The 27,703-nt window shown below is 39.9% G+C and overlaps 1 protein-coding gene across 1 annotated transcript; it reads right to left on the bottom strand.

Moving 5' to 3' along the window:
- Positions 1–252: 252 nt before the first annotated feature.
- LOC146483952 (transcriptional protein SWT1-like) lies at positions 253–25,884 on the bottom strand. The gene is made up of 23 exons (XM_085105297.1): positions 25,775–25,884; positions 22,991–23,201; positions 21,313–22,179; positions 12,893–12,934; positions 12,725–12,766; positions 11,452–11,536; positions 10,962–11,023; positions 10,553–10,603; positions 10,160–10,270; positions 9,654–9,741; positions 9,392–9,480; positions 8,678–8,747; positions 8,496–8,548; positions 7,773–7,867; positions 7,283–7,345; positions 6,593–6,681; positions 5,636–5,717; positions 4,755–4,962; positions 3,850–3,986; positions 2,941–3,084; positions 2,413–2,500; positions 1,922–1,989; positions 253–1,428 (listed from the first exon to the last, which is right to left on the bottom strand). The coding sequence occupies exons 2-23, from the start codon at positions 23,141–23,143 to the stop codon at positions 1,335–1,337; spliced, it is 2,781 nt and encodes a 926-aa protein (XP_084961423.1). The 5' UTR covers positions 23,144–23,201; positions 25,775–25,884; the 3' UTR covers positions 253–1,334.
- Positions 25,885–27,703: the final 1,819 nt, after the last annotated feature.

Consider the following 27,703-nt stretch of genomic DNA (forward strand, 5'->3'; position numbering starts at 1 on the left):
GAGGCCCCCCAGACCCCCCTAATAGGAGGGGGCGACCCCCTCCCATACCTACCCCTCTGTCGGCTACGCCGACGGCAGAAGGCACTTCGCACGTTCTTTAGCCGGCTCAATTTCTCAGCTAACCGGCAGACAAATTTCTTAGCTACAACCCTGGGCATTTCTTGTCATCAAAAGTCTTGTCAGCATTTTCAAAGGCGGGGCAGCTCTGGTGTACGTTGTCGACTATCATAACTGAGGAAATTCAGCTCAAAATGCACACCAAATAAGAGGGTTTTAATAGCCAACTTATTTTGTAATCAATATATTTCTATTTCAATATACTCTTTTCTTGTACTTTCAATATAGATATAAATCGTAATGAGGAACGAACGTGAACATTAAGACATTGTATTAAGGGTGTTGCGATCAATACGAATTTTTGTACAAAAATATAATTTTCCACTTATGCAATGATTATCTCAAAACGAACTTAGCCTAAATCTCGCATCTTTGAGCTGCAAAATGACCATAAACGTTGATGCCTTTAATTTCGTATTTTGTTGTTGTTGTTTTTTCTTTCTTTCTTTCTTTTTTTTTTTTTTTTGGCTTTGTACAAAAGACAAATACTAACCACATGGTTTAAAATTTTACACTAACGAAACGAAATTATTTGACCGAAGCTGTTCGAATCTTGAAAACATATATCTACCACTCAAGAAATGACACGAAATCCGGCGACTAAATAAATAAATACAGTTTCCACAAATTTAAATAAAACTCAAACAGGACCTTGCCTGCACATAAAAGGAGAAAAAGAAAAACATTGCTGTATAATGTTTCGTTATATTCACTATAAAAAATATGAATGGCGAAACATGACGAGTGACTAAACATGAATAACAGAAAACTAAGTATTAACAGTGCATGTGCCCAGAAGACTCACTCTATTTTAACACCCAGGGAAATAACAAAATTGTTCCAGAAGTTAAGAAATCATTATATAATCATCTCTAAGTGAGCAAGTCGTTTCGTGAAAATAGCACATTTCCTTGATTTTCAGCAAAGCGGCTGTAAACCATTTAAATTCTCTAATCTTTTTCTTCCCATGTAGACAGGATATGAAGCTCAAAAATGGCGCTCTATTCCCCAGTTCTGTCTGCTTGACAGGGTATCGGTAAAACGCTGGGTTCACAAACGACACAGTTCATATGCCAGTGGTAGAACGGCAGCATTCCAGACGACTGGATCATTAAAGTGACCAGGAACGATCCACAGCCCTTCTCTTGAAGTCGTCTGGTTTTGTCTTGACGCAAACGCCAAAGCTTTCTTTTTCTTGCGACGATGCTTGAAGCTAACTACTGCTCAGTGGATGCTGCCACCCAAGTGGAGCATTGCTGAAGGGTGGCCAATGCACGGTCCAGCTGTGAGCACCCCTGAATAAGCCCCATCCTGAGGAAAAAATAGGAACCAAATACTAATAATAAATATAATAATAAAAATACTAGTTATTATCAAAGATTGGGGAGTGCGTTCGATGATCTCGATCCCAGGCTCTCTCTCCTTTGCCAAGTTGGTGATGATGTCATCTGCCCCTGCAAAATCTGCGGGGGATGCCAGATGTGCGTCGTAAGATCAATTGATTAGTTGATTGTCCCATACAAACTCGACTCCAATCAGTATTAGGAGTGCGTTCTTTCTACGTTGAACTCTATTAAGGCAAAACTACTAATAAGCTAAACTTTCCTCTTTCCCAGCCCTACGCGCTTATTGAGAAAAGCGAGCTCAGCTAAAGGCCTGGCAGAAAATGGCAAATCCTTTAAAACATACTGACTGTCATAAAAACACAAAACGTTCCCATATTCGCCAATTGTGAGGGGCTCTTTTTCATTATCCCACAAGTAAGTGAAAAGCAGATTACCTGTCGCCCAAACTGCAAACATACCTGGCGTTTGAGTCTCTTGCGAATCTCACCAAATCAACCACTGTCACGTTTGTGTTCGTAGACAAAATCTAAAAAGAAACCAAATCACTAGCTTCGTGTCAAAAAGTAGAAATACCATAACCACCTGTTATTCCTCCATAAAAATCTTCACCTTCCACTAAACTTTGATTTCAAGAGAACTGTATTTAGTTTGGCCTGTGACGGTTCACTTCTGCAGAGACCAGCAAATTAAAATTAAAAACGTTCTTAACTTTCGCTCTTATCGCAAGGACGTCCTCAGAAAAAATGAATAAATTTCCTCGCGGCTAATTTGTCACGTGACTCTTTGGGCCACGTGGCCAAATATTGTTCCAAACATGCGACATACTCTCGAGTTCCCGGATGTTGAACATGAAGCTGAATATAAGAACGTAAAATATGGTCATCCGGGTGATGTAGTCCTCACAAGGGCCGTTTGAGGTGACATTGACGTTCACTGTCGCATTTCTCACCTGTTGAAAAAACTGCATTATTGCTTGTAAGAGCATTTCAAACAACTGGAGATTTCCCGTCTCAATTCCCTTGTGCTCCTGAAGGACGCTTTAAAACAAAATAAAACAGAAGAAATTTAGCGAGAAGAAAGAATACGCACATGAGAAAGAAAACAAACAAGGCGAGAACAGTAACAACTACAACAACAACAACAACAACAACAATGAACAAACACTGAAAACAAATCCAACCATTGTTAGGTATAAAGTAATAGGAATGAGTAGATTTATTGCTGAGAGAAACAACCTTGTCAGACAAAGCATGAAGTAAAATGCACTTAAATCTTACAGGAAATTTTCAAGAGTAGGTGACAGTTCAGATTTTGCAACATAGAGGAAACTTCATTGTATTTATTCCAACAGACTATGGAGGCCTCCTCGTACTAATACCAGCAGAAATGGGCTCGGTTCGTCTCGTGTTCGCATGAAAACCGTCCAACTGTAAAACACAGCAGTGAATATGGGGAAAAAATATTTTACACTGGATACCTCTGAATTGCGGTGACCACAAGTGCCAAACATGAACACAGTCGGCCCAAGAACTGAATGGCTTCCTCTCTTGTGGGCTTGGGGAGGTCTCCAAGGAAATCAGGCACGGGATGAGGAAATCCTACACCGCTGAAGATCTGGGCACTGCAATGATAACCATTAACAATACTGGTGTGACAGTGTTCACACACCACCCTCTGAAAACTGTTTTGTCAGTGCACATGAGTTCATTTATGCAGCTTTGTAAAACGTTATGTCCATTTCAATACAATTTCAACAAATTTGCGTCCAGCCTTTATTCAAATTTCCTGCTCTCGTTTTTTCAGCCTACACTATTATGTAGAACAACCCTTTAAACACAGCTTAGCTAAAAAGAAGCACTAAAATCTCCCTTTGGTTTTACAAAGCTTGAAAGCAACTTGATGTTCCATTCAGCAAGCACGTATAAAATAATGCCAAGTGGAAAATAAATCGCCTGTACCGGGTCAACAACTGTCTGTTCCAGTAGGGTTGTACCTGTTGTACGCTCTATTTTCACTGGACCCTGATAACCTGCTGCAGCTCAATTGTTTTTATGTCTAAGCATATTGTTTTGTTGTTTCTTCTTGTGTTCTCTCGTCCAATAATGTGAGAGGCTACAAACGATGAACGTCGCCAACCCTATGCATAAGTTAGCTCAATGCTCCTGAAAGACTCCATTGGATAGGTTCATTAGAGTATTATATTCATGTGTGGTGTGGCACCTGCAACAATTTTATTTTGTACAACTTTCGTCTACTGCATGTAAACATAACAACCACTCTATTGCTAACAATCAAAAGTGAAACTGCCCTGACCAGTAACCAATCAGCAAAGTGCCTCCATATGCAACTGTATACTACTTCACTTAGGGAGTATATTTTGTCTCACCTGAATTGGTTGACAGCATTCCATATTGTCTCAAATGTTGACAATACTAAAGCATGAGGATTGCCGGCCTGAGCTGTGTTAATCTCATACACACTAGAACCCACTTCTGAGCCTTCCTCGTTCTTCCCTGAAGAATTCTGCAAATGTGGAAAAATACAAAGCCGCAACAACCAACCGATTCAACACTAAAACTACTAACTAGTTCAACATTACTACTGCCAAAGTTCAGCACTGACCTAACCCATTTCAACTTAAACTAGTTCAACAAATTTCAAGATAACGATTTCCAATTCTCTTGTGAAGCAACGCTCAACGTAAAAGAAGTGATGACTCGGAAACATATTTTGAAAATAGCAGACTGCAATATTCGATAACCACCTGTTCAGAAAGGTAATGTTTGTTGTCCCTTGATTCCAACCTATTTATTTCAACAGAACGTTTAAATCCGTTTCACAACAGCCACTCCTCTACAAAGGTCTCCTGGCCAACAAAACCCATTAAAGAGAGACTACTCTGTAAAGCATGCAGTTGGCGAACACTGTTTTTTTTATGAGATTATCAATAATCATAGTTAACTGGGAGGTTTTCTGTAGGCCAGCAAGTGATTGCCTTGCGCATGCCCATTTGAGTCATCGCCATGTAGCCGTGCCCTCGTGGTTTACTTTGAGTAGTCCCCTCCCACCCGCCTCTTAGTTCCTTGAAGGTCCCTCATTCAGGTAAGTTCTCTTGGTGTTCTTTATTCTCCACTGAGGGATACAAATGTTAGTGTGACGGATTGCCATGTTTACCCCTTTATTATTTGTATTTTGCCCACATTCACTTGCTTATCGCCTGCATTGCTCACAATAGGCACCTACCCTGCATTTGAAATTGCTTATCGACAAGTTAAAAACAAAAACCCCAACCTCTTGCTCAGTTTCATTGGACGAGGACCGTGAAGAGTCTCTAGTACCAGGCCCCCTGATAGCTCGGACTTTAGCAGGAGGACCCATCACAGGTGTATGCTGGGATCCTGATGAGGTTTGTCCTTGCTCTCCTTCCTGTTGATATTCTTTACACTTTCTTTGTAAGACTATAATGGCTGTCACACACTTGGTTATAGCTCCATTGTAACTACAGTACAACAGTAAAAAATAGGTAAGGAAAAACTTGCTGATAAACTAATAAGAGGCCAAAGTCAGATGGATCAACATGTTGCCATCAAACAAAAATTAATGTGACCTTCCCCAGGAACGTACACTAACGCTCATCCGTTTGAACTGGCAAAAATAAATGGATAATGAACGGCAAATGACTGCACTTGGAAGGTGTTAAAACCCTTTTCATTGTCGTTCAATTAGGCGAGGAAATTTTTGGAACGGCTGAGCAAAAACGTTTAAACAGGCAAACAAAAATGCATCTTCATTATTGTTATATTATTATTATTATTATTATTATTATTATTATTATTATTATTATTATTATTATTATTATTATTATTGCTCAAAACGTTTGACAAGAAACACACTTCCGTTTGTTGACTGGGGAACACACTGTATCACAGTAGTTAAAATTATTCTTAAATTAGCCAAACCCATCGAAACATGATTCAGCACTGTTGTTTCTTCATATTTTGGTTGTCATTTTTGGAAAATGTTTTAGGGTTAACGACTTAATATTGTTTTTCCTTTTCAAGATCTTCTTTCTTTTAAAATTTTTTTTTGGACAAAAATGAACATCTTGAATAAACATATGTGTACAGTGTATGTGACTAATTAACCTGCAGCAAATTGTGCTTGTAGTTTACCTTGATCGCACCGCAATAGCGGCAAACAACGTGTGTGCCTGACCCAGTATTGTGGAAGCCATAGCAAGACAACCAGGAGAGCCTAAACAAAGTGCATTCTTATTAAATAATCTTCTTTAATCTTTATTAAAAAATAAGACACAACATACAGTACGTGTTGCTTTACAATCAAGGTAGAACTTACAATCAATGAGGAACCAAGCAAATTACAGATTACAAATTAAGTTAAAAAACATCAAGAAAAAAATCTAAAAAGGCATCCATTCACATACACGCACACAAAAAAACAGTTTTCACTCTAGGGAGTATGAAATCATGGCCCCTATCTCTAAGCATTCTATTACGTTTAGGTGAAAGCAAGCAAACAATAAATGGCCACTGTCATTGGTGATTCTGTTGAACGGATCACGGTCCCTATTCTTTATGACAGCAGTTATCAAAAAAATCTTAATTGTATAGCCAAAACAATAGGCATGCCACAAATGCAAACTAAGTGTAAGCTATAAGGTTTCTGGAAGCATTACTACAATTATACAGAAACCTGATGAACATGGAAACAGTCATGCATAAAGAAAAAAAATAATATCAAGATCCATTGGACAAACCTTTTGCACTGAAACGTTTTCTAAACTTTAAGCATTTAGACAAAAAAGTTTCCAATTTTAATTCAAGATGCGAACATGCAATCAAACTAGTACCATTCTAACCCTGGATTTGCCATCTTGTATGTAAACAGCAAAATGAATTTAACATTAAAACAATTTGGATTCACTTCAAATCCAGAAACTTGTCTTTTGGCTGGACATGAGGGCAAATTACAGTAAAACCCGGTTAATACGGACACCAAGGGGTCATGCCAAAGTGTCCATGATATCCAGGTATCTATATTAAGCGGGTGTCCATAGAGGGGCTTCCACTGTATTGAATCAAATTCCATATAGGTACACACTTTCTCACCTCCTGACCCACTGAAGTGTTTGCGCAGTCCATCTACAGTGGATTTAATACTCCTTTGTAACACCTGGCCAAAGACAGCTATCCAGTGCCTGAAAACAGTGGTATAGTGCTTGTGGCTAAACTAATTTTTCAATTTCTTTCTAAAGACTGACAGGCAAACAATGATAAATGAACCGTTCTCAAAGATGGAAGGCAGAAAATCTGTGAACTAATCTGGACTGAGAAAAGAGTAAACAGTGACCATAATTTATCGTTAAGTTTTCAACTAGCTATTTCAAATAACGTTGTAGGATTTTTAAAAGCCTCAAGCTTATGCAAGAATACCAAAAGCTAGTATGGGTAGCTGCAAATCTTTTGTAATTTGGCTACAGGTAATTTCACGGTTATCAGTGCCATAGGATGGGTCAAAATACCATACAAATTTGCCTTTATTTTCTGTAGGGATAAGCCCTAACCGAGTTGATAAATTTATTAATAACTTACCCACATGACCTTGTGATCTTAGCATTTAGCCTTTCTGACAATGTTAATTGGATTAGCTGTATATCACAGTTTTAATCTTCACGAATCAGAATCTAAGTTTACTAAGTCTGCAGATGTTTCTATGCACATACTAACCCCATACCCACTCCAAATGTTTGTAAGCATGAGCTCACTGCACTTTTACATTCAATTTACATAATAACTTACTTGTCAAACAACTGAAGAAGGTCGGCCAAAGTCCACGGTGGTTTTATAAACACAATCTTGTCCCTAGAAATAATCCAATCAATGACAGCTCAAAAAAGTTACATGACTACAGTTGTAGTTACATCACATGCTTATTGACTAATTTGTCATGAAAAAAGCACAACTGGGAATAAATGCCTGTATACAGTTCCATAGAAGCCATGTGGCCATTTTTGGTCTTCTTTGTTTTCACATTCTCACTACTTTCAGTGAATACCTCAGTGGTTCTTGTTTATCTTATTGAGACAAACATTTCCATTTTCAAAATGTGACATTTTGATGACAAATTTCATACATATTAACCAAGTAGTGACGTAATGTGCTGTAATTATTACGGGACTGCCAATTACAATAACATACTGATATCGCCACAGTATTATTAACATGAAATAAATGGTATGAATTTATTATTCTTCATAAATATTACCATAACAATATTCAAGCATCTTACCATAACTCGTCATACGCAGCTCTCATTTCTGTTTCCATGACAACAGCCAGTCCTTCCCTCATAATACACTGCAGCTCACAGATGATGTCATCAGCCTAGTTTCAACAAAGGACAACAAACAACTGCACTCAACATCACTCAGTAAGAAAGCTTTTAAACTAGCAAACGGGTAAGAAGGTTAAATTCTAAAGAAACTGTGTTGCTGCATCAGTGGGTAGTAGAAACGAATATTTGGTTTATCAACAAAAGGTAAATTGGTCATCATAAAGAGATTCAAGTTGTGATGTCTTAAGTGCTAGCCCTTCTTCAGAGTGAATGGATTTGCTCTGACGAAGGGCCAACGCATCAACTCTGTTGATACACCAAACATTTGTTTTTTAAACAAGCAGTTGTTACGATAGTCAGAGACTGATAAGAATCTTGTGGAATGATTTAGTTTCAATTTTAGACATTTCAAAATAGAATGAGAAAGCCAGTGTGGAGGCAGGATTCTTGGTGTAATTGATAAGTTTTGTGCAAAACTTCATCACCCGATTGACCCCTTTTTGGGAATCTAACTACATGATTTTTTTGCAGCTTGAAAAAAAAGTTCCTTCCAGATTTTTTTCTACCTTTTCTTTTTATCAGAGTATAGGTTGCTAACGCTGATTTTCAAAAAGAGTTTGGAGCAACAGAAAGTTGTTTAAACTATAAAATGTACAAAAAAACAAGAGTACACTCTACCTTGGCTCTTTTTTCAGCAAGTGTTTCTTGGAGTTTAAGTTCTTTATAATAATCTAAAATACATTAAAAATCAATTGATCATATGAACTAATTTCCATGGTCCTTTTAAGGTAAAATATTACTTATTTCACAGAAATTAAACTGTCCCTTATAATACAACATCAAATCAAAATCATCATCACCTTGAAAATAATCTTGTTTTAATACAATAGCACTGCTCTGAAAAAGTTCTTTCAATCCGCCAATCAGACTCTAAAACAAAGAAAAGAAGTTCAAGTATAACAAGTATTATTACAATAATATAGGAATGTTTTGCCCTTGACAAGGTACAGAAAGAACTGTTTTGGCCTTCTTTTCAATGGAAGCTGTGGTGCTACATGAAAATGAATTATTTGATCACAGTAAAGAGATTCCAGTGCTGACATTTCAGCGTTTCATAAATTTTGACTTCTTTACAAATGAATTTACTTTAACTATACATACAGAGTAGTCAGAATAATATTTGTCATCAAAAGCACAACCCATAACAACTGTTTCAGCTGAATACCCTTGGTAGAACTTGATGTCATGGGTAATCTTGAATGTTGAAGCTTCATTTTACTCACAAAGCAACATGACTACTGCAGGGCCCGGTTGTTCGAAAGCCAAATAACACTAATCCACGATTAGAAGTTAATCGAGGCTTTCATCTCCCTCGTTAAAAATGGTTTTAAAGGTTAATTCCGAGCTAGATAAAGAAAAGTCGAAGTAAAAACTGAGGGCCACAAATCTTTTGGAAGAATCTTTGTTAATTAGCAATTAAACTCGAGTCAAAGTTTGCGTTAATCCAGCCTTTGAACAACTGGGCCCAGGTGTGAAGATCATACAGTATGTGGCCCAGACTGCACTGTACCCACCTTGTGATTAAAAGCTTTCAGTCCATTGATAATTGCTTTGCTGCACAAGTTTTGATCATTTGAAAACAGCACTGCATGTCCATAATCAGCTAAAAAAAATTATTCAACCAGTCAGTTATGAAACAAGTGGTACTGATAATTAAAACAGTGTCTTGAGGTGATATCCAAACAAAGCTGGAATTTTGTTCGACCTGGACTAATTTTGGACGAATATTGTCTGATTTGTGACTGTGTTTGCACCTTTGGATAATAAAATACTCACCTTTCCTCTGGAATAAGAGACAGCACTGAAGTATTTTGTCGTCGTTAGTTGGATTCTCTATTGAACAGCTCTCCATCATCTCTTGTGCCTGAACCAACAAAATGAAACACTTCATGATAATTTGTCTGTGGGTCATCCTTCAAGACAGGCCAGAATCTGTACTACAATTTAACCATTTCTGCTAGTGAAATCACCTCAACCAACCAATTCATGTTAAGTGCAAAAAAACGTTTGTTCAAATTGGGTAAAATTTAAAATTCGGCCTAAAAATGCACACGGGCTCTTTCTTCACCCAGCCCTTCAATATCATTGAAAGGACACACTGTCACAACCTGCTAAGCAACAAAAATTATTTCCAACACTAAGCCTTGAGTTACAAGCCAAGGGAATTCCAGGCTGACACATTGTAATCAAGGGAAAAAAGAACTACTGACATAGAAAAATCTGACAAAAATTTTGTCAGCAAGATTTGCTTAAAATATTTAAATTTTGATAAAGGCCCTGACCTCTGCCACTGTTTGTCCTCTGAGTCGTGGATGATTGTTCTCAAAACAGGTATGAAGAAACCTTACTGCCTGCCTTGCAAGAGTATCAACACCAAACTTGCCATTCTGAGACTAAAAAACAACAAAGCTTGAACAAAATACAAACTGAGAAAAAAATCATAATACAAAAAATACATTGATCAAATTTATCTAATATTAGAAAGAAACAATTGAAAAGACTTTTCAACAGTTCAGCTTGACACATGAAAATTTATTACCAATGATTATAACACATTACACTATAGCACCACTCCACAGTCCAGTTACTATCAACCTTTTAACCTCCTCTAGCATCCTGAGATAAAGTAGAGCTGTAAATTAAAGAAATATATAGAAAATAAATTGTGCACAAACCTGTTGTTGATTGGTTACAAGCTTCCCTTTCTTTATTTTCCATGAATCACTCTAAAGATGACAAAAATTTAATGAGGTCCTACAATTTACGTTACATGTCAATGCCACTATTCCTCATATTCACAAATTATTCCGCTTCAAAAACTTACAGTTTTTTGCCCCCTGTAATGGTGAGGGTCAACAGATGTAAAGCAATGTTAGAATTTATTTGCTTTTGTACATTTTGTGCGGTCAAACACAGCAATTACTTTTTCTTTCAGTTGGTTTAATTTATATTTGTAACTCGATACATTAGCGATTCCCACTAGGGGCCTAAGGTTCAAATCATTCAAGTCTAAATAAGGTATACAATATATCTACAGCATGTTTGTCAATAACAAAATTAATCATCTGAATTAAGTTAAGGTACCTTTAAGGAGTCAAGTTCTTGAATCACAATCCAGGGGACAACAAGTACAGGTCTGGCTACCCCTAAAACATTTGACATTACAAAGAATGTGAACATCTCTTTATCCCCTGGGAGGGAGGGCAGGTTTACAAAGCCAAGAAAACACAGTTCTAAGGATTTACACAAATAGTAAAACATAAGGTAAGGGGATGAAACCCGATAACTGTGACGCAACCAAACATGAAACAATTAACCTCTTCGACTGACATCAAATGTGACCCTCCACGGGAAAACAGGGAAAAAGGTGACACTAAGTGTGTCACAATTGCATGGATAAACAAATGAGACCAATATAATTGTAAATAACATAGTTAGTAGTCATTTAGGGTCTAATTAGTTGAAGGTCCATATCAGCTCGTCAGTTGCCGCTACTGACCTACTTATCAAATATAGGGTGTATGTATGACTGTAGGAGCTGAGTCAAACGAGGTTCAATACGACCTGCACTCACCTTCAATAGGAAAGTCTTTTAACTCAGATATGAGCTTAAGATGTGACAATAAAACATTTGTATCCAAAACAACATACAGGGTATCCTGTAAGAACACACATATAGAAGACAAAAAGGAATCAATTATGTTAAGCACTTCAGTTTATAATGTGTCTGACTCTTAAGATGTAAATTTTTAAAATAAATTAATTCAATAACATTTTTAAATAACATGTCATATTTATTGTAAGGTTAGTAAATTGGGCACTGAGTATCATATTTTGTATTTGTAGCCACTGGAATTTGATCTTTTCTGTTCATTTATTGTTGTGCAGTCAGTCTGAAATATTTGTCATCGCGTTCAGTTTAGTTTTTTGTAACTTAGTTTAAATATAAATTCATATTTTTTGTGCAAGTTGTTTTCTTGGTGTTGTGTTACATAATTGTTTATTTTCAATTTCATAAGTTCATCAGGCCTAATCTATACTTTTTCATTTCAAATCAGAATTACCAGTAAGTTGTGTATTTCGAATTTATAAATCAGTTGTTGTGATCCCGGACTTGCCATACAGATCTTGTGAGTACTTAATATTTTTCCTTGTGAACTTTTGCTTGTTTCTTATTTGATTTGTTGTGCATTCAGTTTTTGTTAAGTTTGTAATAAGTTTGTGTTTATAAACCCTTTCACTGCTACAGAGACGTACCGAGTACGTCCTGTATCAGATTACTCATCTGCTATGAGGACGTACTCAGTACGTCCTACAGTAAGTTACAGTGCTTGTATGAATAGATAGTAAAAACAATCAAACTGCATGTATAATTAAACTTATCATGGCCTGGTAAAGACTTGTACATTTGGTGACAGATGCATGACCAAAAAAGCTATAAGATTTGTTTTTCTTGTCAAAGTGCAAATTGTCCACCATCTTGGATTTTCCCCCTGTGTTTTTTGGGTGAATTGTGATTACTTTGTCCTTTTTTCACTTGAAACTTACAAGCAATGAGTGGATACACGGCTAACGATGTTCTAGAGAGAGTGTGGAATGATTCTGCCAATGAGGAAGACATTTTTGGCCATGAATTCGACAGCAAGTGATGAAGATTATGGTTGACGAGTCTGGTCCACACAGGGATGAACAAATGGCCCACAGCAAAAGGGTTAATTCTGTATTTTTGTTAATATTTGTTTCCCGTGAATTGTAAAGTACTAAAGGTGAATTTTGAAGTTGTACTTGGAGTGTTGATTACAGTGGCTTGAAGGCCGTAAATTCAACGTACATTACTCTGTACTTACTGTATATGAAACTGTTGAAGGCTTGTCAAAGTCCCTTGCAGCCTATTTAAAAAATAACACAAATTAAAATGATCGTAGTCAAAATAGTTAATTGTTTTCAAATGCACCAAGTGGTTCTGGCTGTCATTAATACACACAATACTTGCCTTCACTTCTACATGTACATACCTTTGACGGATCAAGGACAAATTCTGATCTTATTCCTTGGAGCTACAGAAAAAAAGGAAAGATTGCAAAAGACAATAATAAATGCATTAATTAATGTACATTTCACTTTAATTAGCAAGTCAACAAAAAAACACCCTTACAGTGACAAGCTGGAAACAAACAAACTTGCAGGCGGACGTCTGTTCACATCATTTTTCTGTTTGACTATCTGTAACCGCTTCCGTTGGAATCAAATACGTCGCGAAATATTTTGTGGTTTGATTTATGTTACCGCCGTGATTACCGCATTATAGATAGGCATAGCCCATAGCTCGCGTTTCAGTTCAAACTAAGACCCCTTGAGATCAAGATCTAGAAGACAAGTTAGAGCGAAATTCTCCGAAGAAATTAAGACCCGCGAACGTTGGTAAGCGACAACTTACTTATGTTTAAGATTACATTGTTATGTAGGTCGTAAGTTGTTTCTATTCCATTAGTTTCACTAGATCTTGACTGTTTTATTTAGTTCTTTTCAATATCACGTGCGCTTGGATTGTGATCATCTTTAGCTATAAAAGAAACGAATATTTAGGTAATTTCTTCATGTAATCATTTCAGTTGACCGCTTCGATAAGTGCCCTGAGGCCACAAGAATAGGAATACGAAGGAACAGTAAAGAAAGAATCGTAACCTAATTTGGCTTGGTATTCTCGACTGCGCGTGTGACAACCCGGGAGCGAGACTTTCATTTCTAACTTGAGCGAGACCGCTACAGTCAACAACGAGGGTTAACGAACTCTAAGAACTCAAGTCTAAGAGGATTATGAACTGAAATTAGAGAATGGATACTGATAAAGTAGAAAATACCAAAGAAGTTCGTACTTCTGAAGGAGCACGTGGTGGCGACGAAAGCCTCAAAGAAAATAGCCACGTTACTAATGAAGAATTCGAAGAATGTCGGGAGCGTCGGAGTAGAAACCGCACCGAAAAGGGTCTAGAACTCGACTTGGAAATCGGTACAAAGAAACGACAAAGATCAATGAAAGACCTCCGATCGCGTACGAACGCCATTTATGCATCCTTAAGAGAACCAGCGGACCTTGTAAAACTGAATGCTTGCAAGGACGGTTTAGAAGCTGACCTAAAAACCTTTCAAGCCGCACACGAAAACGTGACTGATCTTTTGATCAGATTAGAACTTCCGGAAACGGAACAAGAGATACATGACGAATTCCTCGACGTAAACAATGCGGCGTTAGAATGTTTAGCAGACATCAAAGTAAGAATAAAAGACCAAGAAATAGAAAGAGTTGAGCTAGTTTCGCAAAACTCAAAGCTACGCTCCAGAAAATCAGCATCGTCCATTCGAACGTCCTCAACGACCTCCTCAAAGCGAGCCGCAATCGAAACCGCGAAAATTAAAGCAAAATTAGACACACTTAAAAGGCGACAGGAAATTGAAAGGCGGCGAGACGAATTAAAACTTCAAGAAAAGGAGCTCGAGCGCTTACATGAGCGAGAGGAATTGCATGGAGAACTTTCCGCGGCCGAATCAATTCAGAAGATTCTGCAAGAATCCGAATTAAACGACACCATTGTCTTACAAGAAGCCACGGATAAGTTACAAAAACAAAGCGAAAAACAAAGAATTTCCGACTCTAAGCCAGTTGGTCAACCACAAGCGGATAAAACTACCCGCAAGGAAATTAAAAAGAAAGATAACGAAGTTAACGACCCTATTGTTGTCGGAACACCAAAACAATCACCAGATGTGAACGAACAAACCGCGAATACAAGTGCGGGAACATCGCCTCACTTTCTCTCGCAACGTGACGTCAACACGCCTTTGGCTCATCGAGATATCAACCAATCAGTGAGAAGTGTCGAATCACCGGAGCATCACTACAACTCTCAAATTTGGCGTATTCAGGAGGAGAACGCAGAAATACAGAAAACGCAAGTCGAATTATTGTGAAGAATGACAGTTCCGGTTCCCAAGCCTCCAGTTTTCGACGGAAATATCTTAGAGTACCCAAAATGGGAAAACGCTTTCGACGCATTGATCGAAGACCAAGTTGTTCACCCCAACTACAAGCTTTACTATTTAGGCGAATACACGTGTGGAGCAGCACAAAAAACGATCAGTGGTTTGCTAGGATTGCGGACCGAAGATGCTTACAAAAGAGCGCGAAAAACACTGAAAGAACGCTTCGGAGACCCCTTTAGAATTTACGAAGCATACAGAGATAAACTGAGGAACTGGAAGCCATGCATAACAAGCGCAGACTTGCAAGAATTCAGCGACTTTCTTATCATGACCCAAGAAACGATGAAATCCGTGAAGTGCTTAAAGGAACTCGAGAGCTACTCAACGATTCGAGAACTCGCAGCTCGCTTGCCTATCTTCTACGGCAATAAGTGGAGAGAAAGCGCAAAGAAACTAGAGGCAAAATGTGGTGAATACTCCTTTGCAAACTTCGTCGATTTCACACAAGAAGCATCCCTTGACGCCAATCATCCAGTATTCTCGCACGATGCCCTAACCTCAACTAGGAAAGAATTGGAAAAGGAAAGAAACCTTCCTGCCGATAGGATGAGGCGAACCCCTGAAAGAAAGGATAGGAAGAAGCAACATGGCATCTCACTAACCACCACAGGCAGCGAATCGTCGTGCAAACACCCCCCGGATGCGAGTTCGTGTATGCTGTGCAAGGGAAAACACGGCCTTGCCGCGTGCAAGAACTTCACGGAAAAGCCGTTCAAAGAAAGATTGGAACTCTGCATGTCGCGAGGAATATGCTTCTCCTGTCTAAGTCAAGGCCACACAGCACGACAATGCAAGCAGAAAACTCAGTGCGAGGTGTGTAAGAAGCCACATGCGACTGCCCTCCATCGTTTTTCACCTGAAGAAAAGAGACAAGAAAGCACCGAGGAAACCGTAAGAGCCACGAACAATTGCGTAAACTGCAGTAACACTACAACCTCCATGATTCTCCCCGTATGGATTCACCACAAGAATGACCCAGATCGTCGAGTCAAAGCTTACGCCGTGTTAGATGATCAGAGTGATACCTGTTTTGTCACCGATGACGTAATAAACAAGCTTGGAGTAACTGGTCCTTTCATTAAGCTAGAGCTGGGCACCATGCACGCCATAGAAAAGATTGACACACAAAGAATTGATGGTCTCATCGTATCACGCTTTGACGGCAAAGTAGACATACCCCTCCCTAAGACGTACACAAGAGCGAATATACCAGGCCAACGTGGACAAATTCCTCGCCCGGAAACCGCCCGAAAGTACGAGCACTTAGAGAAAATTGCTGAAGAGATCCCAACATATGAAGAGCACTTGAGCATCGGCCTACTGATAGGCAACAATTGCGTTCGTGCCTTAAAGCCAAGATCCATAGTTCCTGGAAGGTCAAACGACCCATACGCTATACGCACAACGTTGGGCTGGGGAGTGGTAGGAGAAAGAAACCACGGAGATCATGATAATGAAATCGAAATGACAGCTGGATGCCATCGCGTCGCTACATGAGAAATAGCAAGCGAAGAAACCTCAACTGGCAAGTTCATCCCTCTGAGAAGCTGTAAGGAGATAATGGCACCTTTAGCAATCAAGAAAATGTTCGAGCAGGACTTTTCTGAGCCTCAAGATGCGAACTTAGCCATGTCTCAGGAAGATTTGAAGTTTATGAACATTACCTCTAATGGTATACATAAAGCAGAAGATGGGCACTATGAAATCCCCTTACCACTCCGCAATGAAAACGTTCACTTACCATGCAACAAGAAATACGCTGAAGTACGATTAAAGCAGTTAAGTCGACGATTTGCCGCTGACCCAAAATACAAGGAAGATTATGTGTCATTTATGCAGAAGATGTTCCAAGAAGGCCACGCAGAGAAGGCCCCCGAGCAGTATGAAACAGTTTGGTACATTCCGCACCATGGGGTGTATCACCCTAAGAAGCCCGACAAGCTACGAGTAGTCTTTGATTGTTCAGCAGATTTTCAAGGACATTCCCTTAATCGCCATCTACTACAAGGCCCTGATCTGACAAACTCCTTGGTTGGTGTCCTGTGTCGTTTCAGACAAGAACCTGTGGCATTCGCTTGTGACATCGAGGGCATGTTTCACCAGGTACACGTCAATGAGGAACATCGTGACCTTCTCCGCTTTCTTTGGTGGGAACAAGGAGACACCTCAAAGGAGCCAACAGAATATAGAATGACGGTACATCTATTCGGTGCTACATCCTCTCCGGGCTGTGCTAATTTAGCCCTAAGAACTGCCGCTGATGACGGTGAAAATGAGCTTGGAAAAGAAGCAGCTTCCTTTATTAAGGAGAATTTCTATGTCGATGATGGGCTTAAGTCAGTCCCAACCGTACCAGAAGCCATTGAATTGATCAAGAACGGCACTGAGATGTGCATGAGAGGAGGCTTTACACTCCACAAGTTCACGTCTAACAGTAAAGAAGTTGTCGAGTCCACACCCATAGAGTCGCGCGCAAAGGAGATCAAGGAACTTGATTTGAACCGCGATTTACTTCCTCCCGAACGTGTGCTCGGCGTAGAATGGAACATTGAGAACGACGCTTTCAAGTTCCGTATTACCCTTAAGGATAAACCACTGACGAGGCGTGGCATCCTGTCAACAGTAAGCTCGATATACGACCCGCTTGGTCTCGCGGCCCCATTCCTGCTACGCGGAAAAAGAATATTGCAGCTGCTATGCAAGGAAAGCATAGGCTGGGATGACGCCATACCCGACGAGCTACGGATGCAGTGGGAAATGTGGCGAAATGAACTCCCCCTTCTAGAGATGATGGAAGTCCCAAGATGTTTCAAATTAAAGGAAACGGACAACCTCAAGAAAGTCGAGCTACATCACTTCTCGGATGCTAGCACAGAAGGATACGGCCAGTGTTCTTATCTCCGTTTGGTGGACACAAGAAACCGAGTGAACTGCTCACTAGTTATGGGTAAAGCACGTGTTACCCCTCTGAAGCCGATAACCATACCGCGCCTTGAGCTGACAGCCGCCCTGGTATCCGTCCGAGTTAGCGAGATGCTGAGCAGAGAGCTGAGATACGAAGAAGTCGAAGAAGTGTTCTGGACCGATAGCAAAGTAGTTCAGGCATACATATACAATGATGCACGCCGGTTTCACACCTTCGTTGCAAACAGAGTTCAGCAGATCAGAGAACGCACCGTCCCCGAACAATGGAAGTACGTTGACGGAAAGAACAACCCAGCTGACGATGCTTCGCGCGGTCTGAGCCCTAAAGACCTCCTGCAGCCTTCGAGGTGGCTACGAGGACCTTCTTTCCTTTGGGATCACCACGATAGCTGGAAGAATTTAGAGAGGAGTGTGCCCGAATCCCTGCAGCCTGACGATAAAGAAGTAAGGAAGGCATCCACCTTTACAACTTGTACGACAAACAAAGAGCAATACGCAACCCTGCTTCAACGGCTGGAATACCTTTCAAGCTGGTTCAGAGCAAAACGCGCCGTTGCTTTGTGCTTGCGGTACCGAAAGATCTTACTAGAAAGAACACGCGGAAAGCAGGCAACTATGGATGGAGTGAAGACAAGATCTGCAGCGCGCGAGTATCATCCGATTGACGTCGATGAGTTAACAGAAGCAGAACAAGAAATCATAAGACACGTGCAAAAAGAAGCTTTTAAAGAAGAGATGAGCAAACTGAGGAAGATAACTACAGATTACGAAACCCCTAGAAAAGATGATTCAAGACCCAGGATTCAGAAACCTAAAGGAGCCAGTCCACTCTCCCGTCTGGATCCGTTCCTAGATAATAGCAATCTAGTAAGAATTGGTGGACGAATAAGGCAAGCTAGCGTATCTCAAGATGTAAAGCACCCCATTGTTCTGCCTGGACATGGGCACGTTAGCAAGCTTCTAGCCCGACACTACCATGAAAGGGCTCTACATCAAGGAAAAGGAATTACACTCAACGAAATTCGTTCCTCTGGCTACTGGATCATAGGCGGTGGCTCAGTAGTCTCCAGGCTGGTCCATGAATGCGTCACTTGCAGAAAGCTTAGAGCAAAGGTGCAAGAACAGAAAATGGCAGATCTCCCAGCAGACAGATTAACACCTACCCCTCCTTTCACATATTGCGCAGTGGACTATTTCGGACCCTGGTACGTGAGAGAAGGACGCAAGGAACTCAAGAGATATGGTGTATTGTTCACATGCCTAGTAACAAGAGCCATTCACCTAGAAGTTGCCAACTCCTTGGAAACAGACTCCTATATCAACGCCCTTCGCCGTTTCATATGTAGGCGCGGTCCCGTGCGTCAGATGCGCAGCGACAATGGCTCGAATTTCATTGGAGCACGAAGAGAGCTCAAGGAAGCGTTAGCGGAAATGGACCAAAGTCAAGTAAAACAAGAGATGCTAAAAGAAAGCTGTGATTGGTTCGAGGTGAAACTCAACGTCCCCACCGCTAGTCACATGGGTGGAATTTGGGAGCGCCAAATAAAAACCGTGAGAAGTGTGCTCTCCGCCCTACTAGAGAAAAATGGCCACCAAATGAACGACGAAGCTCTACGGACTTTCATGTGCGAGGCAGAGGCAGTAGTTAACAGCCGACCTCTAACAGCAGAAGGTACCACATCATCAGACACAGCAGAACCACTCACGCCAAATCACTTCCTGACGTTGAAAACGAAGGTGGTCCTGCCCCCACCGGGAAAATTCACATCCGCTGACCTGTATTCAAGAAAATGGTGGCGACGGGTTCAACATTTAACAAACAAATTCTGGGCCAGGTGGAAGAAAGAATTTCTTCTCTCGTTACAAACCAGACAGAAGTGGACCCGACCAAGGAAAAATCTTCAAGTCAATGACGTCGTGATAGTCAAGGATGAAGATACTCCAAGAAATCAGTGGAAGATGTGTCGTATTATTGAGGCCCAACCAGACCAGGATGGATTGGTACGGAAGGTGATGCTAGACGTTGGCAATCCAAATCTGACACCAGACGGAAGAAGAAGGCAGCCGTTGTCAACGCTGGAAAGACCAATCCACAAGCTAGTGCTGCTGATTTCAGAAGATCAGTGAAGACCAGGAATCCCCGTCCCCCGCCAGGAATCCCCGTCGAGGAGCCATCAGAGAACTCTTAATAAGTACCATGAACATTAAGATGATAGATAAGATGAACAGTGAGAAAATTTAATTTTGTTACCGTTTGCAAATAAGATATAGTGGTTAGAGTAAATTAAGGTATTAATTTAGGGGAGCCATGTAACCGCTTCCGTTGGAATCAAATACGTCGCGAAATATTTTGTGGTTTGATTTATGTTACCGCCGTGATTACCGCATTATAGATAGGCATAGCCCATAGCTCGCGTTTCAGTTCAAACTAAGACCCCTTGAGATCAAGATCTAGAAGACAAGTTAGAGCGAAATTCTCCGAAGAAATTAAGACCCGCGAACGTTGGTAAGCGACAACTTACTTATGTTTAAGATTACATTGTTATGTAGGTCGTAAGTTGTTTCTATTCCATTAGTTTCACTAGATCTTGACTGTTTTATTTAGTTCTTTTCAATATCACGTGCGCTTGGATTGTGATCATCTTTAGCTATAAAAGAAACGAATATTTAGGTAATTTCTTCATGTAATCATTTCAGTTGACCGCTGCGATAAGTGCCCTGAGGCCACAAGAATAGGAATACGAAGGAACAGTAAAGAAAGAATCGTAACCTAATTTGGCTTGGTATTCTCGACTGCGCGTGTGACAACCCGGGAGCGAGACTTTCATTTCTAACTTGAGCGAGACCGCTACACTATCTACAACGTATTTCTTCTTAATCTGACTGTTCAAATTCCACATGTTGGAAATCTTAGTTAAAATCTCTATATCCCTACCTTAGCTTAATAAATGCACTGTCAGGTTTTAAAAAATAAATATAAATATAAAAGATTCAAATCTCACCATCAGTTTTGCAAGTGTACATTACAAAAATTATTATCTAGACATGCTTATAAAATTATGATATAATTCTCAATAGAACGACAGGTGTGACCACATTTACAAAAAAATAAAGTCAGTGGAATCCCGTTAATATGACCACCTTCAGGCCAGGAAAATGTGATCACAACAATGGGGTGGTCGGATAAACAGGGTTGTAAAACTAAGTAAAACTAAAAGTGGTTGTAATTTCGAGGTGGTCGTAAGGAGAGGTTCCACTGCACAATAATCAAGAGGCGACAACATGGCAAAGTTACAGTATCTCTCCATCTAAATCCTATAACAAACAGTATATCAACGAGGGGTTCGACAAATGCAATTTCTTCAGAAATAATTCCATATAAATATTTAACACCCAAAGATTATAGCCACAGATCATTGAATAATCATTCTAGAGTACATGCAGCCATACATGTAGAGATCAATCTTACCTCAAGCCTGATTTGATCTTCAAGTTGTTCATAGTTGTCAATCTCCATTGCCATTTCACTACCGTCATGAAGCTGTGCTCTTTCTTGACTATCAAAATGATTATTTTCAAGACCGTTAAATGACATCTGACTGTCCAACTGCATATCCTCCATGGAATGTGTTTGATATGCCGCAGCACTGGGTAACTTTAGTCCGGTATCGTTCTTGTCAGAGTTTTCTCCAAGCTGAGTTGGTTGATTAGACAAAGGACTAAAAGGTGTATGAAGATTACCATGACCTCCCATACTACTGTTTGTTTTTGTCTCTTTAGCATGCTTCCCTCCACATGCATTATTGCTAGCAGAGAGCGAGCCTTTTTGGCTTAGTGGAGAAGGATGTTTAGAATTCGTTGTCACGTTGTTATTGCATTTGCCGTCATCTGCACTCCTTTTGTTGAGCTGTTTAACTGGCCTACTTAGCGTTCTATTTTGTTCTTGAGGAGAAGGAAACAGAAAGTCACCAACAGAATTGAAAAAGTCAACATTTCCACCATGACTGCTATGTGTGGGGCTACTGATACAGGTTCCTTGTTCACTGGGCTCATATGAATGATCCACAGAATCAACCCATTCAGATATGCGGCGAACTTTTGAATTACTACATAACTGTCGTTGTCCATTAGTGTTTACGGCACCTGTAGGCATCTGAGGCATCTGGTTATTTTTGGTTGTCTTTTCATTTGAATATGGGTGGGATAATTGGCTATTATCTGATTTGCCAGGACTGTGTATTTTATGTTTCTTCGATTTAGACTTCTTTTTCTTCTTTTTTGAGCTGGTGCTTGATCCATCTCCTTCTATTCCTCTTTTCTGTGTACTTTCTTTGCTCTGTAATCATATAAAAAATGCATCCAGATAATTCCATTGTACTAGAGTGTTTAAGTGTGGCAGTTATAGAAACACATGGATTAGTTTTTTGTGTGTGCCTCTTTACAGCATTTTTTTCCCGTCAATTCCCCATAGTCTTTTTGTACCCTTTCCCTTCTCCTTCTCAACAGTTAACTAATTGTTATGGGTACCTGGATAACTAGGTGTGTATGATCATGGCTGGGTTGCAGGGATAGCCAGCCAAGGCATACTGTCTAGGGGAAGGCTTGACACAGTGAAGACCCTTGAACATACAAGGCACCCATCTTCCATACAAAATAATGCAGTTGTTACAGTGTACAATCATGTAATTCAAGGTTAGTAATGGTAATCCCTGGGATTATCACGCTTTACATATTTCAACTCTTTCATCAAGTCACATGAATGCTGTGACTCAATTTTTCCTTTTAAACTCATTATCATACATTACCATACCCAAGAACAACAGAAAGACAAAATTTAAACCAAGGATAAATTTGAACCACAACATATCTATTTCAACACAAGAGCAACAAAATTATTCTGGGCTGGTTTTTGGTCAGGCACTGCTAATGATTACACAAATTGAATTGTAATTTAGAAATCTTTATTCTAGACTTCCCAGAGTGTGGAAAACCTGAAATCTCTAAGTAAACCTTTGAAGTACAACAACAAACAAATATGATAAAAAAACAAAACAGGTGCTTACATTTCTATGATTAATAATAATAATAATAATAATAATAATAATAATAATAATAATAATAATAATAATATTCAGCCTCACACTCACGTGTGTTGATAGCAAGTCAATATCAAGAGGATGCTTCCAGCTTGACTCCCCTGTCACAGTATTGAAATAGTAATGTTTCCTTCTTGATTTGGATTGTCGACATAACCATCCCACCGGAAGAGGCCTATCATCTGATTCAGCAGTAGGGTTCATGGTTGCTTTGCATCTTTTCACAGCACACAACTAACTGTACAGGCCAGGGTTGTATTACCTATGTGAAAGTCACAATAATAGTCACCTCATTTGAGCTACACACACCAACACCCTCTGTACGTGTGTTGCTCTGAATGATAAATTACCTTGTTTTATGTTCTGGTTACAATACCATGGGTTTTCATGAAGACAAGAATCACTGTTTTCTCACTGTCAGTCAATATTGCTAGCACTATAATTTGGGAGTTCATGCCTTAGTTGCAGTTATACTCCAGAAGAGCACCATATGAAAGTATATTTACTCCACAGTATAATAATATGTAGTTTGTGTTTGGGGCAGGGGGTGGGGGGGGGGGTTAACTTAAACGCAGAAGAACTATTGGATACTATTTACTATTGCCGGTTTTCACTGTCACGCCATTGAAAAAAAATCGAAACCATTCCATGAATGAAGTCAAGAAATTGACATGTTATTGATGATAAATAAATAAGGAATCTGTCCAAGTGTCAGGTCTGTGCGGTAATCTGTACTCAAGTTATTTGACAAAATGTTCCACACAAATTTATAGAGCTTAGTATGGAGACGCCATGTTGGTGTCCCTCTAAGGGGCACCAACATGTCGGCCGGAAATAAGAAAAAACATCTAGAGTTCACTTTTGCCAGAAAAGAGGTTTGTTTTTCTTTGTGAATGTCCAAATGTTTAGATAAATATTGCTCCTCAAACTTAAATTGATTAGAATGCTGAAAATCACTTGACGATTCTAAGATGTGGAACAGCTCTGTCACGGCCGTCCTCCTGATGTCACGTATGATGAAAAGTTGGAAATTGAAACTGTTCTATTTTCAAAAGGAAGTACGACATCGAGCTAAGAAATTGTGAAAAGACATATTTACACGGAATGCCCGCAGGGCATGACGTGTCTAGGTTTCAGTCGGGTATCTTTTTTTTTTCTTCGTCATAGTCACAAATCGACAAATTAATTTATGCATTAAAATATGTCCTCCCCAGGTAGGGATGTATTGTTCTGATTGTCTTCAACAAAAGCGGCCCAATCAAAATCTGTTATTCGGGAACATATCACGAGAGAGGGGACCCACTCATCCCTTCCTGTGTGACGTCAAATCATTATTTGATTTATTCATTAAACCTTGATTAAATTCTACCCTCTCCCAGAAGGGATTTATTGTTCTGATTGTCTTGAACAAAACAGCCCAATCAAAATCTATTATCGGCGCGTATATCACGAGGGAGGGGACCCACTTATCTCTACCTGTGTGACGTCAAAGCAAGTCATCATTTCGAAAAGTTGTTTTTGTTCAATGGCGGCCCCATGTATGAATTTAAGACTTTGATCTGCCGTTTTCAGAGAGAAAACAAACCTTTTTGAAGCAGTAAATCGAAATAATAACTTCTAGGTATTACTCTACAGTTGAAAGGGTGGAAATTGGGAGAGTTCACAGCAAAGAAACTCCGCTTTAAAAAACAGATCGAATGATCAACGCGAAGGATTAGAGCTAGAGGAGGCCAGACCAGTACAGCGGGGTCATGACGTTATTGCATAGTTATTTCTGGTATGATTCCTAGTAACACAACGATAAGTATCACTCAATATATCTGAATAAAACCATTCAGACAATTATTTCAATTGCCAAGGGAAGATAGTTTTTAAATACCTGCGAAACATACAATGGGGAATAATTGGGGCTACATTAAGCATTCCGTGTAATGCCATTAGAGGGGCATCTTGTTTTAGGTAATCTTTCCTTGAATGAAGATAAAAATTTTGTAGACCTCCCGGGTTTTGAATTCTAGAATTTGGTGATGTCACGTCATGTCACAGAAAACCTCTTCATCAAGATTTCTTTAGGATTTGCAAACATAGAGATTGGATATCAAGATTTCCAACACCTACAGGCCTGGGATTAAGTATCTCCAGGTAAGGTTTTACTCTGAAGTGTAGAAACCTGCACGCTTCAGTGCACATGGGTATTACCTTTCAAGATCATGTAAAAAATAACAAATAAATAAACAAAGTTTATACTGCACGCGATGCATGCCAGTCAAATGCCTTTGCACGCCCGGGATCTCGTCTAGCTCTGTCATACTCTGCAGTATGGCGCTTCCCCAACCCCTTCGCTCGATCTAGTGTCACTTTTGAAGATCCAATTCCTCTAAAAAATTTGTACGTTGAATAAAAGGGTAAAAGCCAAATCGAAACAACTTAAATCCTATTCTACGACATACGAGCTGTATAGCTATGAGCGCACTCTTTTTCTCTTCTTAGAACTGAACAGAGAAGAACTATTAATAAACCATGAATAAAGCATTGTAGTCACGACAGAGGCGCAAGTTTATAACTCATGCAAGAAGAGCATTTCTAGACTTCTAGATTTCTTCAACTATTAGCAGTTACCTAAAATAAAAGCTCAACAAAAAAGGCTGGTTGCACAATATGTTTTTCGTGCTCAAGCTTGACAAGATTTGGCACCGTGCTGCAGAAGAAGCTGAAGAACCCTCCATATTGGGATACCAAATCGCGCGCTTGCAAAAATCGGTATTTTGGCGCATTCTCGCAAACAAAAAATCTAAGAAAGTTACAGTCTTAAGGCGTTAGAGATAGCTGTTTTACCTCTTGCGACATACTGCAGTTCTGTTGAACTAAATTCCAACGAAATGACCCACTTTCGGCCCATCTCACCACCACACCAAAACAACATCACTAGCGACCATGTGCAAACTGGGTAACCGCGTCTTAAAATACGGAGATTGCCGAAGATAAGATGACAGTTCCCGAAAAACGCTCGGCGAGTCCTTTGCGCGGGATGAGTAGTTGGTGTTTGTTGTTGTTTACACTATTTTTGTTTGTTTGTTTCCTGCTCTCAGCAATAAATTTTAATGCGATACAACGCTTCATCTCCCGATTTTTATACAGCGCGCTTGTACAACCTTTTTTTACAAGTGGCGTTTTTTGAACCCGAAGAAGCCGGCCGGAGTGCACTCTACGAAAAGTGACGCTGATGGTCCTACATCTGCTACGTGGTTCTACTTGCCAAAGACTTTCGACAGTCAACTTCTGGCTAAATTACAAACACTGGCCTCTCTGATGCGGCCTTGGAATGATTTAGAAACTGCCTTTCGGAGCGCAAGCAGTGCGTCAGAACAGGCACTAAGATAGCCTGCAGAACAGGCGATATTTTTTTAGCGCAGGCAAGCACGAGTCACGCGCTACGGGAGGGGCGCCCCTCGCGTCGCGCGTGACTCGCACTCCGCGCTCGCTTCGTGCTTGCCTCAGTTTCGACTGAAAACGCGAAAAAAAAAAAAAAAAAAAAAAAAAAACCGGGAAAATAAAGCCTGTTCTGCAGGCTAGTACTAAGACTTCAAGCCCACGCAAAGGGATCGGCATTATTTAACATTTACATCAATGATCTACCCGTTACCCCTGAGCGGCTCACTGGAATCGCATAATACAGGTGATTCAAAATTATGTTTGTCATCCCCAATAAAATTAATTAAGGACGCTGGTGTCATGTGATGTTGCTGCACTGCACATTAGGCCCGGTTCATACGTCGAACTTTACATGAGCCGAACCTAATACCTATTAAGGTCGACCCAAATAATTAAGTTCGGCAGTTGATTCAGGCGTCGAACCTAACAGAAGTCGAACTTAATTAAAGCTAAAGTGAGAAAGTAGATTTTCATGGTCAGCGGCTGTTGTTTTTACTCAACAAGATTCAAAATGGCGGGCAAAATGAATTCTGACATGGAAGAGCTTGTTTGGTAAAAAAATAAAGACAGGCCAAACACGGCTCCTACTGATCGAGATATGAATATGACCTTCAAAGCTAATTTGCTCTTACGAGTACGTCTTTCAAAGATCTCCCTTTTCTGTACGAAAGTAAGGAAGGGTCTTTGTAGATCTCCCTTAGCAGAGGCAGATTTTTCTATCAAGTGTCATTCACCAGGAGCCATAATCAGGGATGGAGACCGTAACGAGATGCCATTTTGACTTGTGGGCCTGTCCTCATGTGTTGTAGCAAAAAAATCTATTTTTAGAAAAAAATTACCCGTGTTAACGGCCAGGATCGCGCGTGGAGAAATTGAAATTTTTTTCTACCCGTTCAAAATGGCGTCCAAATTTTAAAATTCTGCCAGGGAATATCTCCTCAGTGCCCACATTTAAGCAATTAGACTCTAACAAAGAAAAGGTAACAATTGAAAGAAGACGGGAAAAGTTGGAATAGGCGGCCCATTGATCACATGACTCTCACAGTATAGTCAAAAAGGCGCCAAAACGGTGGCGCTGCGTGCGTTTCTACTGTTGAATGAATGAAAAAAGCTTACACTCTACGGACATGTACTCAGACAGGTAAGGACTTTTTTATCTTTAGTGAATTTTTTCTCAGCTGCTTTCCGTGTCACATATAAGATAGTAGTCCCACGCAAATTTGCGTGTATTCACGCGGGTTTATGACGTGAGTGGGGGGGGGGGGAGGGCAATTTTTTCTAAAAATAGATTTTTTTGGGACAACTCATGGGGACGCGTGGACCCCACGCTTA

Source organism: Pavona decussata, unplaced genomic scaffold (genome assembly GCF_977016875.1).
Source record: "Pavona decussata unplaced genomic scaffold, jaPavDecu1.1 SCAFFOLD_37, whole genome shotgun sequence".
In the NCBI taxonomy this organism is placed as follows: domain Eukaryota; kingdom Metazoa; phylum Cnidaria; class Anthozoa; order Scleractinia; family Agariciidae; genus Pavona; species Pavona decussata.

Excerpts from the sequence above, each read along its gene's own strand:
- LOC146483952 (XM_085105297.1), bottom strand. The coding sequence starts at position 23,143 with ATGAACCCTACTGCTGAATCAGATGATAGGCCTCTTCCGGTGGGATGG. Across the intron at positions 9,742-10,159 it reads GAGGACAAACAGTGGCAGAG|GCACAAGAGATGATGGAGAG; the intron begins GTCAGGGCCTTT and ends TTGTTGGTTCAG. Across the intron at positions 2,501-2,940 it reads GTGGTCACCGCAATTCAGAG|CGTCCTTCAGGAGCACAAGG; the intron begins GTATCCAGTGTA and ends TTTGTTTTAAAG.